This window comes from Molothrus ater, chromosome 7 (genome assembly GCF_012460135.2).
Source record: "Molothrus ater isolate BHLD 08-10-18 breed brown headed cowbird chromosome 7, BPBGC_Mater_1.1, whole genome shotgun sequence".
NCBI lineage: Eukaryota > Metazoa > Chordata > Aves > Passeriformes > Icteridae > Molothrus > Molothrus ater.
The window spans coordinates 26,996,289-27,012,859 of NC_050484.2; the positions used below are offsets into that span (position 1 = coordinate 26,996,289).

General features: G+C 43.3%; 1 protein-coding gene across 1 annotated transcript in view; it reads left to right on the forward strand.

Moving 5' to 3' along the window:
- Positions 1–3,897: 3,897 nt before the first annotated feature.
- The window catches only part of SLC15A2 (solute carrier family 15 member 2), a 52,074-nt gene continuing 39,400 nt past the window's right edge, over positions 3,898–16,571 (forward strand). The window contains exon 1 of the mRNA XM_036386973.2: positions 3,898–3,973. Within this exon, the coding sequence (XP_036242866.1) occupies positions 3,907–3,973 (67 nt within the window). The 5' untranslated portion in view covers positions 3,898–3,906. The remainder of the gene's footprint in view (positions 3,974–16,571) is intronic.

A 16,571-nucleotide genomic window follows, 5' to 3' on the forward strand; every position in this document is an offset into this window, starting at 1 on the left:
CTGAAATTTCATTCTCTCTCTGATTTCATAATAAAGACAATCTTTTCAATTCCTTTCCTTGCAAGCCCATATTTTTTTCACTAGTTTAAGTGAATGACTACTTTCTGCTTAGAAAAGAAGTCAGTTGGTGTAATGTAAATCTGCTTGATTAAATTAGAAAGAGCTTTTGAGGAGAAAAGTCAGGGAATTTATCTCTTGTATTATAAATGGTGTCAAAGAGGTTACCACTGGTTCTAAAGTTAACCTGGGAACTAGTTTTTCTTATCTTCTAGCTTAGTTTTAAATGCTGGTAATTCTGTCTTTGGTTTGAGTCATAAATCAGTGTAAGAAGCCTCACAAAGCACTTAGAGATCATTTGAGCATGAGGCAGGAAGCAGAGATCAACATCCTGAGGTTTTACAGTCCTCACTGCAAACAAAGACATTAGCTTCTCATCCACTGGCAGTTGATTCCAAATCCCTCTAAAGGGCTTCAAGAAAATGTATGTTATAGAGCTGTATCCTCAGCTAAGCATCCCCTCATACTAGGTCTTGTAGCTGCTTGACTCCAACATCATCGTGGTGCGGGACCTGCTGCTGGGCAGGACGATGCTGGCACATTAAACTGTCTGGATGTGCACATATTCATATGTATTTCAATGATATGTGACACCTGGAATTGTTTGAACAGTTCACCTGAGGAAGGCTGAACTGAGATGCAAGGGAAGCAACCCTGCCTGGCCAAGACACAGCAGAGGAAATCTCTGCAGTAACCAAGAGTAACAAACCACAGCAATTACCCAATTAGAGCTAAGCCCCTCTTTAATCTAGACAGTCAAGTTAAGGGGCCCTCGGGATTTTTGTGAGAAGGAGGAAGTCCTAATCATTGCAAAGGGAATTGCTTCTTTTTCTACCAGGTTTGAAGTTGCCCTCAAACTTGCAGATGCTAATTTTGAAAAGGAGAATCATTAGTTTTTAATAAAGAATTTGCTCCTTGGGAGGTGTGGAGATGGACTGAAAGCATTTTGCCATTCAGTTTAGAGTTCATTAGTGCACCCATCAGGGAAAGTGTGCGAGAAAAGTGAAATCAGATGAATATTCCTTATTTAACCTCCAAACCAGTAATTTGGAAAAAAAAAAAGGCAATTTCTTCTAAATCTGGGTTCCAGGTGACTGCTTTTTATCTGAGCTCCATTAAAGTATTCCCCTGCTAAATTTTCATGAAATAGGCTTTTTGCTCCAGCAGACGCTGACTCCCTGAGATAATTTTGAAAGCAAAATATTCTGTTTTTATTGGTAATGATCCATCTTCCACCCTGGTGCTCTGAGGGGCTTGAGGAAGGTGTTTGTGCCTAGGTGTCAATTTTCTGCACTGAATCCCTGTTTTTTCACTGACATGGGGATGGGCAGGATGAGCTGGTTCCTGTTTGTCTCCCTGGCTGTGGGTAGCACCAGCATACAACAGAAAGTCATGAGAGCACCTGGCAGTGATTCTGACTGCAGATAACTCAAGAGGCAGCATCCCTGGTCTCACACTGCTCAGGCTTGTAGCTAGATCCCTCTCACCCTCAGTCCCACTGCAGTGTGAGACTGCAGAGAGGAGACTCTCTTTGGGCACAGTTATGGTAATTTCTTCCTTCCTTGGTTGTCCCATGTGATTCATTCCCAGCTTTTATTATTATGTGGCAACCACCAGACACAATTTTTCTACAGGCTCCTGTTTATTCTGGACTTACACATGGCAAGTTTCCTACACAACCCTTTTTAAAAACACACATTTATTTACTTTTACTGAGTCTGGTCAAAGCAGCTATTCTGAAATCCCATAGGGATGGAGCATTAGGGGCAGACAAATGTGATGAGCTGGAGTTGCTCCACATACCAAGTGCAGCTGGTTGAAAATAGCCTTGACCTTTTTATAACCTGAAGTGTTGTCCAGCCCTGTTTTCACTGACCTGACATATTAATGTGCTGAGGGGACTGGGCAGAGCAGCCTCAACATTTCCCAAATGGTCATTTCTTGGGACATGTTTGCCTTGACAGATTTCTTCCTGTGCATGAACTCTGAGGTAGAAGGAATCTTTTACAAAGATTTTGTATTACTGTCTGTGATTTTTATGGCAAAATGAGCTCCCTTCATGTTGTTTTTCTTCCCTTCTTTCTTCTCCTTGGTGATCTCACAGCCATTAGTGCCTAAATTCCAGCCTTTATGTACCTCATTTCCTCTCTCTGCTGTCTCTGAGGAGGGCTGTGTGTCCATGACCTAGCCATATGAGGCTTGGATGCTTGTACTGCAGTCTGAAGGGCTGTTCCCATGGTATGATCAGAGTGGGGCCTATCTAGGTGTGTAGAAGATCCCAGAAGTCTGGGATTCCCTGCCACAAGCAGCAATGGAAAAAACAAGCTTGGTTTGGGGCTTCCAGGCTCCTGCCTCTATGCTGGGAAGCCTGGAAGCCCCCATACTCCAGGGATTTGCAGGATCCTCACTGTGGGAATGAGCTGGGTTCCCTGGGCTGCCAGGGGCTACTGAGGACTGTGACCCAGATATCCTCACTCCAGTGCAGTCCTGCCAACATTCAAGGAGGGGATTCTTCCTATCAAGCCATTTTACTATAGGTTTGGCTTCACAGGCAATGCAGAGCCTAGGTGAGAGGAGAATCAGGCCTTTCATCTCAAGGAATGCAATGGCATTTTATCATGTCCTCTGAATTATTCTGCCACAAGCATCTTGAATGTCTGGTTTATCTCCTCTAAAAGATCTGTACACTGCTCATCAATCATCTTTATTTCACAACTAACATGCCAAAGGTGGTTCAGCAACCTGAATGTTTGGACTGAAATTATTGAATTTTCTGGAGATCTGGGCCTGAACCAGGGGGAAGCTGCTGGTGCATTTGAGATGTTTGGGTGCTGTGGAGATGAAGCATAGGGTGCTTGGGTGGATGGCTGGTCAGCCACCTGTGTCAGGCTCTCAGGAGCAGCAAATTTCAGCTTTGCAGTAGATTATGAAGACAAGACTGAAGCAAGTGAAAACTTCTTTTCTTTCTCAGTTAAAACACTCAGGGTTGCTTTGCCTTAGGAACACGGGTCTACCTGCCTGGCTTGCTCCTATTTCACTGTAACCTGGACTTGAATGGCAAAGTGATTCTTGCATGAGTAGAAAGAAATTGGGGGTGCCTGAGAAATGTTCAGCGCTCACAGGAGGACTGGCTTTTTGGAGAAGTTGCTTGTCAATCACCAAAGCCTAAATCTAATTTTAGGCATTAAGCTGAATATGAGCTCTTGGAAAACATATGGCATCAATTCTGCTTACTGATCAGTTTTGATATAGTTAAACCCTTTGAGTTGCTTTCCATTCCCCAACAGGGAATGTGAAAAAAGGAGAAAACTCTAGGGCTAAGAGAGAGAGAGATCAGGTCTGGCCAAGCTAGGTCCAATGTACCTGTTTTGGCTGTCTACCCTCTCTGTATGACCTGCTATTTATTTTGAGCCCTGCTCTGGAACATGTGCAAGTTGGGAAGGGACCTCACCAATAACTCTGCACTTACAAAGCCACTGAGTGATACAGAAAATACAAAACACTATCTGAAATACATGAAATGATGAAGTAAAGAGTTAATGAATCCTCAAGAAGTTTCAAGTTTGCATTGAGAAATCAGAGAGGGGAGGTTCACCAGTACATTTCTCTGGCCAAACCCACAGATGAAGATTAACTGAAAGTCTCCTGGGACAACAAACAGAACAATGTTCCTGTGAGGCCAAGAGTTTGTTTTGCCATTTGTTCTCTGTACGTTACCATGGAATACAAGTGCTGCTGTGAGTACAAGAAGAAATAACTTCATGCCCTGCATTTATCTTGGACACATCCTGAAGCTTAAACAGGTCATAGTGCTCTTCTTTTGCATTGGACCATTTCATTGCTTTCTCCATGGAAATGCCTCCACCTGGGGACACTCCGCCGACACCTTTGTGTGAGACTCTCCGTAGAGATTTCCGTAAGTACATGCTTGGATTGTGTTCCTGTTCTTCCCATGTTCCCTGGCTGGGTGTGCTCGAGCAGACAGACATTGTGTGTGGAATGTTGGTGGGAGTGGGCTGTTTGGAGGCAATTGTCCAAAATATCCATGCAAGAGCTTCAGAATGAGAGTTGTGCAAATCTGCACTGCAAACCTGTTTCTAAGATGTGTGCTCATCCAGGTGGAAATCTGGGAAGCATATAAGGCAACCTACTGTCCTGTTGTGCCTGTATTGTACTATCCTGTTGTGCCTGTATTACAGATCACTAATACTGTTAAGTACCTGAAATGATTTTCAGAAACTACGTGACAAATTGCTCTGAAAAACATATAAGCCTAAGGAAAAAACACCCCTGTTCATAGGGGGAAAGAAAAGCAAAAGGTGGAAAATGAGCAAGCTTCTATTAGTTTTTTGAATTAATCACCCATCTTCAGATCTGACAAAATACTCAGAGGAAGTTGGAGTCTCTTTTGCTCTATTTTCAGCTGATGCTTGAAGCAAAAGTGTCAGAAATCTCTCTGCAAAGCCTGTTCTGATGAGATTTCCAGCCAGTTTCATGAATGAAGTTGGTTTGGATTAACTGTGAATAAGTTCCTTTGCAGAGAACTAGCAAAGCATGGGTTCATTGATCATAGACACTTCTGTGTGTGGTGTCTGACCCAACACTCAATAAAGGCAATGAGAAACCTACTGGGGCAGCTTATCCAATTGCTGTGGAGCCACTTTGCAGTTCCAAAGCAGCTAGAGTCAGCTGTTCCTAGACACTGGAAACTGGATGGGAGGGAAATTTGCTTATGGTCTATTCACCTGATTTATGGGGGTTTGCATCAGGCCCAGGGACAAGTTCTCTACACCATACACTGCTCATTTACAAAACTGGTGTAGCAGAGGAGACCTAGTAAGAGTCAAGGTTTCATCTTTTCCTCCTTCTGCTCTCATGCCTAACTTCCCATCAGTAATTAACAGGGATGGATGCCTACTTCTTCTGGGATTGTTTACTGTGGGGACAGGTCCAGGGCTGTCCCCTGAGGCTGTCTCCACAAGTAACAGGCTTTTAAGTTATGCCTCTCTATTGATCCCCCATCTGAACAATTAGCAGTGGTGATTGCTCTGAGTCCAAAGGTGTGTGCAATCAACCCCACAATGATATTCAAGGAGAGCACCGTTTTAAAAGGCTGTCTCTCCTGAAGTGTGCTGTGTGTTTTAAATGTGACAGGCTACATGACAGGACCTGAAAAAGAGACATTTGAGGAAGCTTGGAAACTTCTGATCTTTGAGCCTGAGCCAAGCCATACTTCCTGAATTTTTGGCTTGGGAGTCTCTGATTCAAGCACAGTATTTTCACCTGCTATCCATAGCTTTATCATTCCTGCAGAATAATCAGTGTTTTTAAGATGCCTGCCTTAATATAACAATATAACAATTCTCTGCATGACAAAACCCTAAAAATCTGGTGGCTGGTAAATAAGAATTATTGAGAATGATTGTTTCATTTGAGGCATCAATAACTTCAGCAGAGCTGTAAGGAGAACAGCTCAGCTTCCCTGAAAATTGCAAAGGAACCTTTTTTTTGTTAAGAAGCTCACTTTGCCTGCTCTGAAAGCTCCAGCCAAGGCTCCTGGGGGTCAGATTTTCTGGTGGTGGAAATCCAATATTGAATGTCTGATGGGGCATCAGGGCTACCAATTCTGCTTATGAGGCTGTGTGAAAAGCTAATATGTGCATTGGGAAGTAAAAGTACTGACTGAATGATCTTTCAGGAGTTGTGGACTCAGTTCTTGTTTCTATGCAAGAATTCAACGTGTTCTGTATGTTTCCTGACAGCCTTGAGGTGATTGCTCTTCTCCTGGTCCTCACATGGGTTTAGTTGCTAGACCAGTCTTGCAGTAGGTGGAAGAGAGTAGGAGAGGTCAGTCCTCCCATCTGCTTCTGTAAGCAGCCTGGCCAGCCCCAGGGCTGGCAGGCTCTGCCTGGAGTGTCCAGAGTCAGCAAAGAGGCAGCAGGGCACTGCCATCCTTATCTCATGTGTGCTGTTACTGTGCCTCCATGCAGCTGTGCCACCAAACCACCTGTGCAGCCAAATGCCATACAGGAGATGGGACGTTCAGGGGGCATCCTAAGGCACTGCTTTTCCTTCACAGCTTCTCTTTTAGAAAGGGGATAGTCCTCTGTCACTTCTCAGCCTAGTGGCAAAGCTGCTGGGGCTGGCAGCCCTCAATTTTGGGGCGGATGCAGGAAGACAGGTTGGGGCGAGTCTGCTTGAAGAGTTCTGTGCTGATTAGGGTCAGATGCTATTGCCATAGGGGCAGTTGATTGAGGGGGTATCAATAGACAGCAGGCCACCTCTCTAATTTTCCTTCCCTGCCTGTTATTTAACAAAACTATTGAGAGAAAGGCTCCATTAACTATACTTTTGTCTTTAATTCTGCAACTGCAGAAAAAGCCAGTACAGGAGAAGCCTCTGAATACAGGATAGAATTGGTTCTGTAATAATAATAATAATAACTTGCTTTCCCTCTTTGAAAATAAATATGGTTCTTAGTAGAGAGATTTACCCGTTGCTGGCAGTCAATCAGGCAGGACAATTTGGGCTCTGAGTACTTGATTAGAATAACTTTAAGGAAAATTGCCTTCCTGAATCAAGTAAAGATCCATTAACCTGATGAAACAGCGTTTGCTTATCTGGGAGGTTAAGACTCATAACACAGCTTGGACTGCATTAGATGAGGCCTCTTTTAGAACAGAAAGTAATAAAAACACCATCTGTCATGTCTAGTCAATCAGACCTTGTATAAGAGAGGAATTATTCCTCTGACTTTACCATTATAAGATCATCTGTTTGTTAACAATGGGAAGTGTCAGGAATGCTGAAAACTAGTTTTATGCCCTCAAATTATTTCTAGCTGCCTTTATCTTGGAGAGAATTAATATTAATCTGAGTTTATACAGGAAAGAAATATTTCTAGATGAATACAATGCCAAGTCATTCCATGTTGAGTGTCTTGTGATTTATTGTTAGAGGTAAAACTGAATGGGAGATAGAGGAAAAAGTGCCATGTACACTTTTCTTCTGAAAGTGATTATTTCTATAAACAAATCTCTTGCAAGTTGCTGAGCACTCAAAGGTTCTTTGAAGTCAATTGAATGTATTCAATTCACTCAAGTGGCTGGCTGCATCTTAAAGGACTGGCATGGCTAGACCTTCTCATGTAGCAGAGGTGTAGCTGGAGGTTGTGGAAAAGGTATTTGCATTTTTTGGCATGGATTTATCAAAGTTATTAAATGTTGTCACTAATGGATTTCTCTGATAGTGTGGTCTCCTCTATTTATGAAGGAGTACTTGGAAACATGTAAAGACTGAATGCCAGAGAGCAAAGGCAGCTGTGGGCACAGGAGGTGGAAAGAGTGGTGGAAAGCATGTCCCAGTGTATCCCCAGCACCCTTGTGCACCAGCTGGGGTGGAAACAGAATCCCCACTTGTCACACACCACAGGTGAGACTGCAGTGGATATATTCATATACATCATTGCCTGCTGCTCGGGTATGTGCCATGCTGCTGCCCAGTGCATTCAGCACTGCTCTATGGGTGGCCACAAGCTGGAGAACACCAGAGTGGTTTTTGTGTGCCCATGGAAAAAAACATTTCCTTTTTCAGGGTTTGCTATTTGCACAAGAGAAACACACAGAGTGTTTGCAGGTGTGTGATGCAGAACTCAGCTATTGTGCGGTGGGCACGACCCCATGCAAGATCCCAAGAGGAAGGAGACAGACTGGGAGTAGAGGAGGAGGAAGATTAAAGCAAATGCCTAATTCAGTATTCAGTCACAGCCAGAAGATGTGCTCCAGTTAAGGTAATGAGACTGGAGATTTGGGAGAAAGATGGTTGAGCAGAAGGAAGACAACATGTGCTCTGGGGTGGCATCAAGGGAAGGCTGAGCACTCCTGGTCCCACTGATGTCAGGTGAATCAGATGCCACTTATCTCCTAGGAAAAAAGGACCTTTTTTGGGAGTTAGCATAAGGATGAAGAGTCACAGATAAATTCCTCCTTCTATAAGAATATAACCCTTATCCCTGCCAGACTCTGAGGGGATTTGTCATGAGTGCCAGTGGAGAACAGACTGCCCTGGGCACAGGATGGCCAGAACAAAAAGAATTGTGCTACAAAGTGTTAGGGTCCCTGGAGACCCTATGGTTAGATCAACATTAAAAAAACCAAAAATATCTCCAATTCTGTGCCAGTTCCTCTGGGACCTGATGCAGGGAAAACCCACATGACTCTGCTTTCCCCTGGAGCTGGTGAGAGCTGCTTCCACTCACTGTGTTAGAAAATTGATCCCCTGGTCACTGCGGGGGGAGGCTGAAAAGAATGGATGGCACTGCAAGCTCGTTATGAAAATGCAGGGAACCAGAGTTAATGAATCTTGGACGAGCCTCTAATCTGCCTGGCCCTTGGTGTGGTGGTAGAGGAAGCTGGCTGGGGAGGATCTGATTAACATCTCAGTGGAAATGACAAACCCTAGAATGCAGAAGGTCGTATCATACCTGTCAGTGCTTGCATCTGGGAGGGGCTGCTGTCAGAGAGCTGAGATCTCTGTGGATTAGATCAGGAAGGTTTTTTTCATCAGAACAGATATATTTTTGGGATTTACATCTTCTCTGTCCCTGGCAGCTTGCCTTGATGAAATACTGATTACACAATTGCAATCTGACTTAAACCACAGCTAAAAAATCAGCTGTGTGCTGGGTTATGGTGAGAATACCCTTTCTGTGATGGCAAAGATTTGAAATTGTGCAGTGCATTATGTCTCCTGACACAGGAAAACTTGCAGAGAACAACAAACAGGCTGTTTACTGTGGGTGTATGGAAAAAAATTGGAAAAACTGGAATTCCTGCCTTTTCTGAGATTTTCTTAGTCCAGTAGCCAGATTAATGAATGAAACCACTTGCCCCAGATGTACAGGAGATTATGCTGCTTGATGCTTGTTTTATAGGCAGTGCAGTTAAGGTTAGGAAACTTGAAATAAGTGCTCCAGGGACTGACAAGCAATGTAGTCAGAACCAAACGCCAGGGTCCTGCTGTGACATCCTGTAGCCCCTCCTTCACTGCCCAATGGACACCCCCCCCACCCAGTTCCAGGCATCCCTGTGAGCTGGCTGTGAGGAGCAGAGTGGTTATAGGATTTCTGGTTTTTCAGTAGCAACTGCCTCACTGAAGCCAGTAAAAGCAGCATTTTACTCAGGAGCAGGGTGGGAGAGGAAGTGGGACACGCCACCAGAAGAGAGCTACTGGTCAGCTGAGAGATCAGTGCAGAAAGAGAAATTCCCAAGGCAGTTTCTGTCCCAGAGGCTGGAAGTGAGCACTGGCAATGCACCCACGGGGTGGCTGAGACACTGATGCAACTGTCTTTCAGTATTCCTCCAGACCCAGGCTGCTGCAGGCTGTGATGTCTTCAGTGCCTGAGCTGTCCCTCAGAGCCTGTGGCACAATAAATCAATAGCTGTTTCTGACTTGTTCTGATAATGCTGCAGGCGGGGCAGCTTAAGGGAGAGACTGCTGGGCTGACATGCAAGAGGTTTTAGAGGAGTCTACCTTCAGCAGGATGTTTCTTCCTTCTTTTGCTCCTTTTTGAAATGGAGGTATTGATATCTGCTCAGTGAGATGCCCTGAGATATCTGCTGCTGAAAGGCACCATGCGAGATTCTGCTTCTGAAACCACCAGGGAGAAAATGTTCTTGGGACACCAAATGGTCCTCAGGTGTTTTCCAAAGTTCTGCCTCATCACATACATCTTTCTTCCAGCTGCAGGGAAGCACCTCCCACCTTCTCACACCAGGAAGGGGACGACCCAGCCTCAGCTCCAGGCAAGTGGACTGGGTAAATGTTTAGATTTTTCCATTTCTAGGCTCTCTCTGATAGTCAGAAGTTCTGAACAGAGAGCCTGAGTTGAGCCTGAGACAGACAGGTATCAGTACCAGCAGGTGTGGCACTGGGTGCCAAGGGACCAGCACACCTTGTGACAGTCAGAATTGATCACTTCCACCCAAGAGAGACAAACAGCACTGAGTTAGAAATGGAGCTCACATGCACTTACTTGCACACCTATCTTGGCTCTCCTTTTCTGCATTTGTTTTTTTCCAGAGCACTCTCTCTGTTGCTGACTTTACATACCTATATGAACATTATAAGTAGCTATTGTTTCAACTAGGAACTGTCTCCAAGCAGTGGGCAGCATTGCTAAAATGCCTGAAATTTCTATAAAAGAGAAACAAAGGACTATCATGAAGGGCAGAACATAGAAACATCTCAGGGACTGGACATGTTCCCATTGCCTGGAGCACCTGTATGTACATTTTCTTTATGTCTTGAACTTACTGAAACCAGTGCTTCTAGTCAGTGCATGGTACCTTATACCATAGCAACAAGTACATCTTAGAAGTGGAGGGGAAAATAGCTGGAAAAGAATTCAAGTGGTCCTGTAGCCCATTTCCTTACTGACAGCCTGAACAGTTAAATTATCCCTGATTTTCTCTGCAATATATGGCTTTCCTTGGTATTCACTTGCTGTTTATCAGTGGTCTATTTTGAAAGACCACAAGTCTTATTCTGGAACCAACTTCCATTTTTTTTTTTTTCAGTGGTTTTGTGATACTCTCAACTTGAGAGCCTAGAAAGTAATTTAAATTCATGGTTGTATTTTGTTTTGTGCTGTTTCTTAATTTCCTGCCTAAGCTCTCTCATGCTCTCATGTGTTTTCCTTGAACATTCCCTTCAATGAAGAGAAAAATCCTATTTTTTCCTTCCTATGATAGCCTCTTAAATAATTGTTTAGAAATAAAAGCCCTTCCTCATGTGTTCCTTGTCTCTCCCTGCCCAAATCTTCTAATATAAGTCACAAGCATTACCAAGTGAAGCCTTTTATTTTTCCCAAAAACTATTCTCCCTCCAGCTTTTCTTCTCTGTTGCATTGTCTGGCCTGTAGTGTTCATATGTCTTTTCTGCTTGTTTTTCACAGTGCTTGCCCAGAGTCTCACGCTGCTGGCTTTGCCATGCTGTGCTTTGTACTTATCTATGCTGTATCTTCTTATAATATGAATAACACTCCCTGGATCCTGGCCATACTTCCTACATTATAGATTTAAATTCTTCTTACCATCTATCTTTTCTTTAATATCTCTTCTGTGCACAGCCTGCTCTTTTTTAGCCATTATTAAAGTTTTGCTTCAGTCCTCCTTTCACAAGCCCCTCACGATTTGCCATCATCTTTTTATGAGTTGTTCATGCTGTTCTTCATCTTTTACTTCAGGCTTTGCATCCCTTGTTGCTCTATCAAATGAATAATCATATGTAGGAATTTATTCTTAATTTCATTTTGGAGTTTGATTGTGATCAGCTTAGGCTTCTCACTATTGCACATTGTAGCTATTGTTGTGTGCTTCTTTTCTCTCTTAAATTCAGGTGTCTCTCAGTGTTTCCCTAATGGATCTTTCTAGTTGTCTTGCCCAATTCCACTGGTCATCCTGTGTCCAGCTAATAGCAGAGTTCATCAGGAACTGACTGCCTGTTTGTAGCCTTGACTTTATCTTGAGGTGATGATGATAGATACAGGACCTTGAAGCAGGTGGGACTTGACTGCAATAAAAAGGTGAAGGATGTAGATGGCTTCAGGGCCATGATGTGAGTGATGGAGACCCCATTTTACTCTATTTCTGAACTCACTCTAAACTACTTCTGTGTCTGCAGGTAATATCTGGGGTTTTCCCCTGCAGAAGAGTTTCCCTAAAGCCTCTCTGAAAGAAAGTCACAGCAGTTTAGAGGCAGTTACGGGGGAAAGCAGAAAGGAGTAAACAGTGGAAGGCAGTAGAAAAATTATTGATTCTCCTTCAGGCAGCTCATGGCTTGAAGGTGGAAAAGGGTCTGGAGGGACAGCTTGTCAATGTTTTATCTGCTTTTCTGTGTGATATGTGAAGAACTGGAAACTGAAGCCAGTCTGTCAAAGGTTGGTGAAATCCCGTGTCTTCTCAAAACCATAATCTTCTCACTAGGTGCCCCATCCCTGGAAACATTCACAATCAGGTTTGACAGGGCTCTGAGCAACCTGATCTAGTTGCAGATATCCCTGCTTATTGCAGAGGAGTTGGAATGGATGGACTTTGAAGGTCCCCTCCAGCCCTAACTGTTCTGTGATTCTATGATAGTGAAAGACATGTATAGTTAAGACCAACTCTGTAGCTGGTGTACAGTGTCAAAAATTTGGATTTATGGCCAGCTGTAGATCCTGTCTAGTCACAGAGCCAGTTCCCTATCCTCAACCAGAAGTAGTAATTTTATTGAAAGATAGTGTAGCTGCAGTGTGAAGTGATTGATCGTGAACATCCGTGAAAGGTGCCATTTAGCCTCAGAGGCTGTATTCAAGAAAGGCAGATTCCCTATGACACTTGAGAGCTTAGCAGAGATGACTTCAGATCAGAAATAAATGGAAGTTTAACTATTTTAGTGGTGGCCAAAGGACTGCTGTTGAGAAGGGAAACATTAACAGCAGGGTGAAAGAGAGCCAGGATTGCTTAACGAGGTTCATCTTCAGGCACAGCAGAGCTGGGCACGTCCAAGGCACAGAATGGCAGAGGGGGACTGCACACCACAGCCTGCAAAGGAAGCCCAAGCTGGTGAGGAAGTGTTTAAAGATTTCTTCTAGCTGATAGTAGGAGAAACTGAGGGCAAAAAGGCATGAGGAGGGATGAGAAGTTTCTCTAATTGTTACAGGTTTGTGACCAGATGACACGTTTGTAAATGCAGATTAGATACTTAATATTGTTAGTGATATTGACCTAAATGCCTTCACAATTTTAAGTCTGTAATGGCTGGTGAATAGAGGAGAGATGTGGGTTTGAAGGCTTCTGGCATATTTTCCTGGTTGTTCAAATGATTTGATACATCATTTTCTTAAATTACTTTGAAGTTTGGGAGAAGTCTGCAGGCAATGGAAACCACTCTTGATCTGTATAAATCAGTTAAGCCCTGCTCTTTCTTGTGATCAAAGAATTGGAGAAAATAAGCCAGAAGAGACCTCCAGAGGTTATCACGTCCTTCCAGGGTCTGGTCATTAAGCCCAAAATGTTTTTGCCACATACTCTAGTTTCTTAAAACCTTCTCTCAGAAACAGAGAAAGAGGAGAGAAATACAAATATCGCAAAAGGGCTATAAAAGTATGGCCAGTGTGTATGAATTAAAAACAAGACTCATTATTAAAAGACAAGTGTGGCTGAGCTGAAAATTAGGAAGGGATTGTACCATGAGATGAATGCAGGTAAAAATGAAGAGATTAGTTGAGTATAAACAGATTAAGGTGCACAGTACTGCAGCAGAGAGCGGTGAGAATGTGAGGATTGTAAAAGCAATGTGAAAATGCAGATTCTCTTTCTGAGGATTTGGGAATCAGAAAAAAATTAAATTATGAACTGAAAGTCATAGCAAAATGTATTAATGGGAACTTCTGGCTATGCAGGGCATCTGGTACCTGAATATAACATGTAAGCATGAATCATCCTACAGGGTCCCCAGTTGCATAAGGGATAATTCAGAAATCGTACAGAAAGTAGTCCTTGCTTTCACACTTACCAGGTGAAGTTGTTTGGCACAAGATTTTCACAGAAACTCAGGAGGGCACCTCATCTATATGCCTGCTCTGGAACAGGACTTGATATTTATGTAGTCCCTAATGCATTCTTATATAACAGACATTGCCACACCATCTCTGTTCCAATGCTCATCTGTCCTCACTGAGAGGGAAATTGGAAAAAGGAGCCCCAAATATTCTTTACTGAAAAAAGTCAGTTATTTCTCTCATCTTATCCTCAACAAAAATGGATTATAGTTCATCTCTCTGGCTGTTTTTCCTGTCAATGGGAAGGAGTGGCATTTGGTATTCTTCTTTCCCAAATTTCATCGTTTTCATTCCAGAGTTGTAAAATGGTTTCTCCCATTTTGCAACACCATTTTGGGTTCATACCCAATTGTATCCCAGGCTTCTTCACCGTGGTTTTGAGTGCAAACAAAAGCACCATGCTGGCTGTGCTGAAGTTTTCTTTGCTCATGGAAAAGCTGAGGACCTGCATGCTCCATGCTTTCCTAATGTGATGGAAAATCATTGATACTCTTAGAGGGATTTCCCAGTTGTCCACTATTATGAGCATTTCATATGAACCCTATTTCCTTGTGAGAGACCAGAGGCACTGGAGTTAGGATATATCACATACAGAGCTGCTCTAGGTGTTACTCCGCTTAACAAAGAATAAACCAGTCTGGTTTGAGAGAATTTTTTTCCAATCTGAAATGGCTGTTTTGTAATCCTTATTCTCCTTTTGGTGCTTAGAAGGGATTATCTGATCAAGTATCTCTCTTGTTATGGAGGAACACTCCTGGAGGAACAATCTGCTTTTTAAAGGCAGTGGTGATGCTTGTTTTGCTTTTGCCCTTCACAAGGGAAGTGGCTCAATGTGGTATTCAGCACTTGAAGGTGAATTTCATCAGGCTTTGATGATCTGAACACATTTGAGATATCCAAATATTATTTAAGCAGTTTTTGTCTCATTTCACACATACTCCTACTGGTTCATTTCAAAGGTGTTGCATGCCTTGTTGCAATTTATTTTTTTAGTAAAAATAATAAAAAGGACACAAGTTTCCTGGCTTCTCTGGATGATTGTTTTCTGGTTTAAAAAACAGCTTTTCATTTTCCTTCCTCTTTCTCCAATATTGACAGCATTTCTAACACCTTTTCTTATTGCCTTTTATGTCCCCTTGCTAGCTGTGGTTCATTTTGTGCCTTAGCTTTGCAGGCACACTTCTACCACTCTGTTTGATCTGTTTGTCTATACCTGTCTTCAGAAATGCCACCTTATTTCCATTTGTGGTACAATTCCTTCCTGATTTTCAGTCTAGTCGCACAGGTCTCCTTCTATCAAATCTCATTCTGTATTTGTATCTGAGGTGCTTGCAATTTTATTCTCCTAAACTTGTTTTTGCTGTTTGCTACAAGTTACCATTTATTGCCAGACATTTAAATTCCTTTTCTTCCTTTCTGTCTGAGAAGACCTTCTGGCAGCTAGTGGCCTAAACAGCTCTGCAGTGTATTAGACAAGTAGTATGTTAATCCTACTGACTGATAGGGTTTTTCATGCTAGCATTAAAAAAAATAATCATTTAGCTTATGTGACGCACAGGGCTGTATATACACAGAGGAAATATAGCTGCAGGAGGCTGAAAATATTAAGGCATCACACTGCAGCAGCATGGGATCCTGTGCAAGGGATGGTGAAACCCTTCCTGTCTTCCTTTTTTATTATTCCTTTAGTAACTCTGATGCTCTGTTTGCTCTGCTTGCCTGTGTATGGCAGAATACAGCAGGTTTCTACTGGGAGCTGTAGAGAAATACCTGGGGCATGAGATGCCAACAGAGGGCTCAGAAATATTTCTGCTGCCTCTAGCACGGGGTCTGACTTGCAGGACTCAAGTAGATGCCAGCCTGGTGTGTAGGGACAGAACCCATGTGAACAAGATCTGTTCTGTCCCCAACACTGGGTATTGAGCTTTTGAGCACTCATGCCCATGAAAAGGGCTTGATAAACCTGAGCTCCCTGGAGGCTGCACCCAGGTGAAAAGCAAGGCTGTGCATGTGTGCCGGTCACTGGGAGGGCTGAAGACAAGGAGCTGGTTTGTGGCAGTACCAGAGGAGGTACCCATCTCTTATTTTGCCACTGCTGTAGAAGAAAAAAGGTACAAGGAAGGATAGAACTTTCTGGCACCATTTGAAGTTTGGCCTCCAAGTCAGCTGCCCAGCTGACCCCATGTTTATCTGCCCAGTTAGCAGGAGTGAGATGGGGTCTTTGGGGATTTTCAGAGGAAGCAATGCCAGAGGACATGATGGATAGTAATTATATATACTTTTTCTGTGCAGTCCATCACATCTGATTCTCTTGTGTAAGTGTTCTCCATGTCTTGTTAACAATAACTGAAACCAGATTAAGGATCTGTGGTGTGGCCAAAGGCCTCTTTCCTGGTTCATCAGCTGCAAACTTGGTTCTTGTGATAACCAAACACTATCAGCAACTGAGTACTTTCACTAAGGACTAGTTTATGGAGATTCTTTGAACCAGCTGTGGATTCTGGGTGTGGTCTGTGCATTCCTGATAAGAGAAGGGAGAAATATTTGGGAAAATTCTTTGAACGTTTGCCTTTTAAAGAAGCCAAGTGTAAGAGGAAGAAGAAACCTCTGCACTGTGTTGAGGATACAGCAGAGCCACAAGCACTGAGGATAGTTTATGGGAAGTTTGTGAGTTTTGCTCTGCAATTGCAACTGGCACTGGAATAGTGCAGATGAAGAGCTCCACTATTGCCATGGGAAGGGCATGGAAGGAGGGACAACTGTGTACCTGCAGGGAGCTGAGCCCATGTGGCTGCAGGGGGAATTCAGGGACTCCCAGCAGAGATGGGCTGCATTTGTCACATATGGAGCCCCAAAGTGGTCTTCTGGATAATAGAAAGTGAGAGAGAGGGGTTGGGGCTGCTTCTGTGTG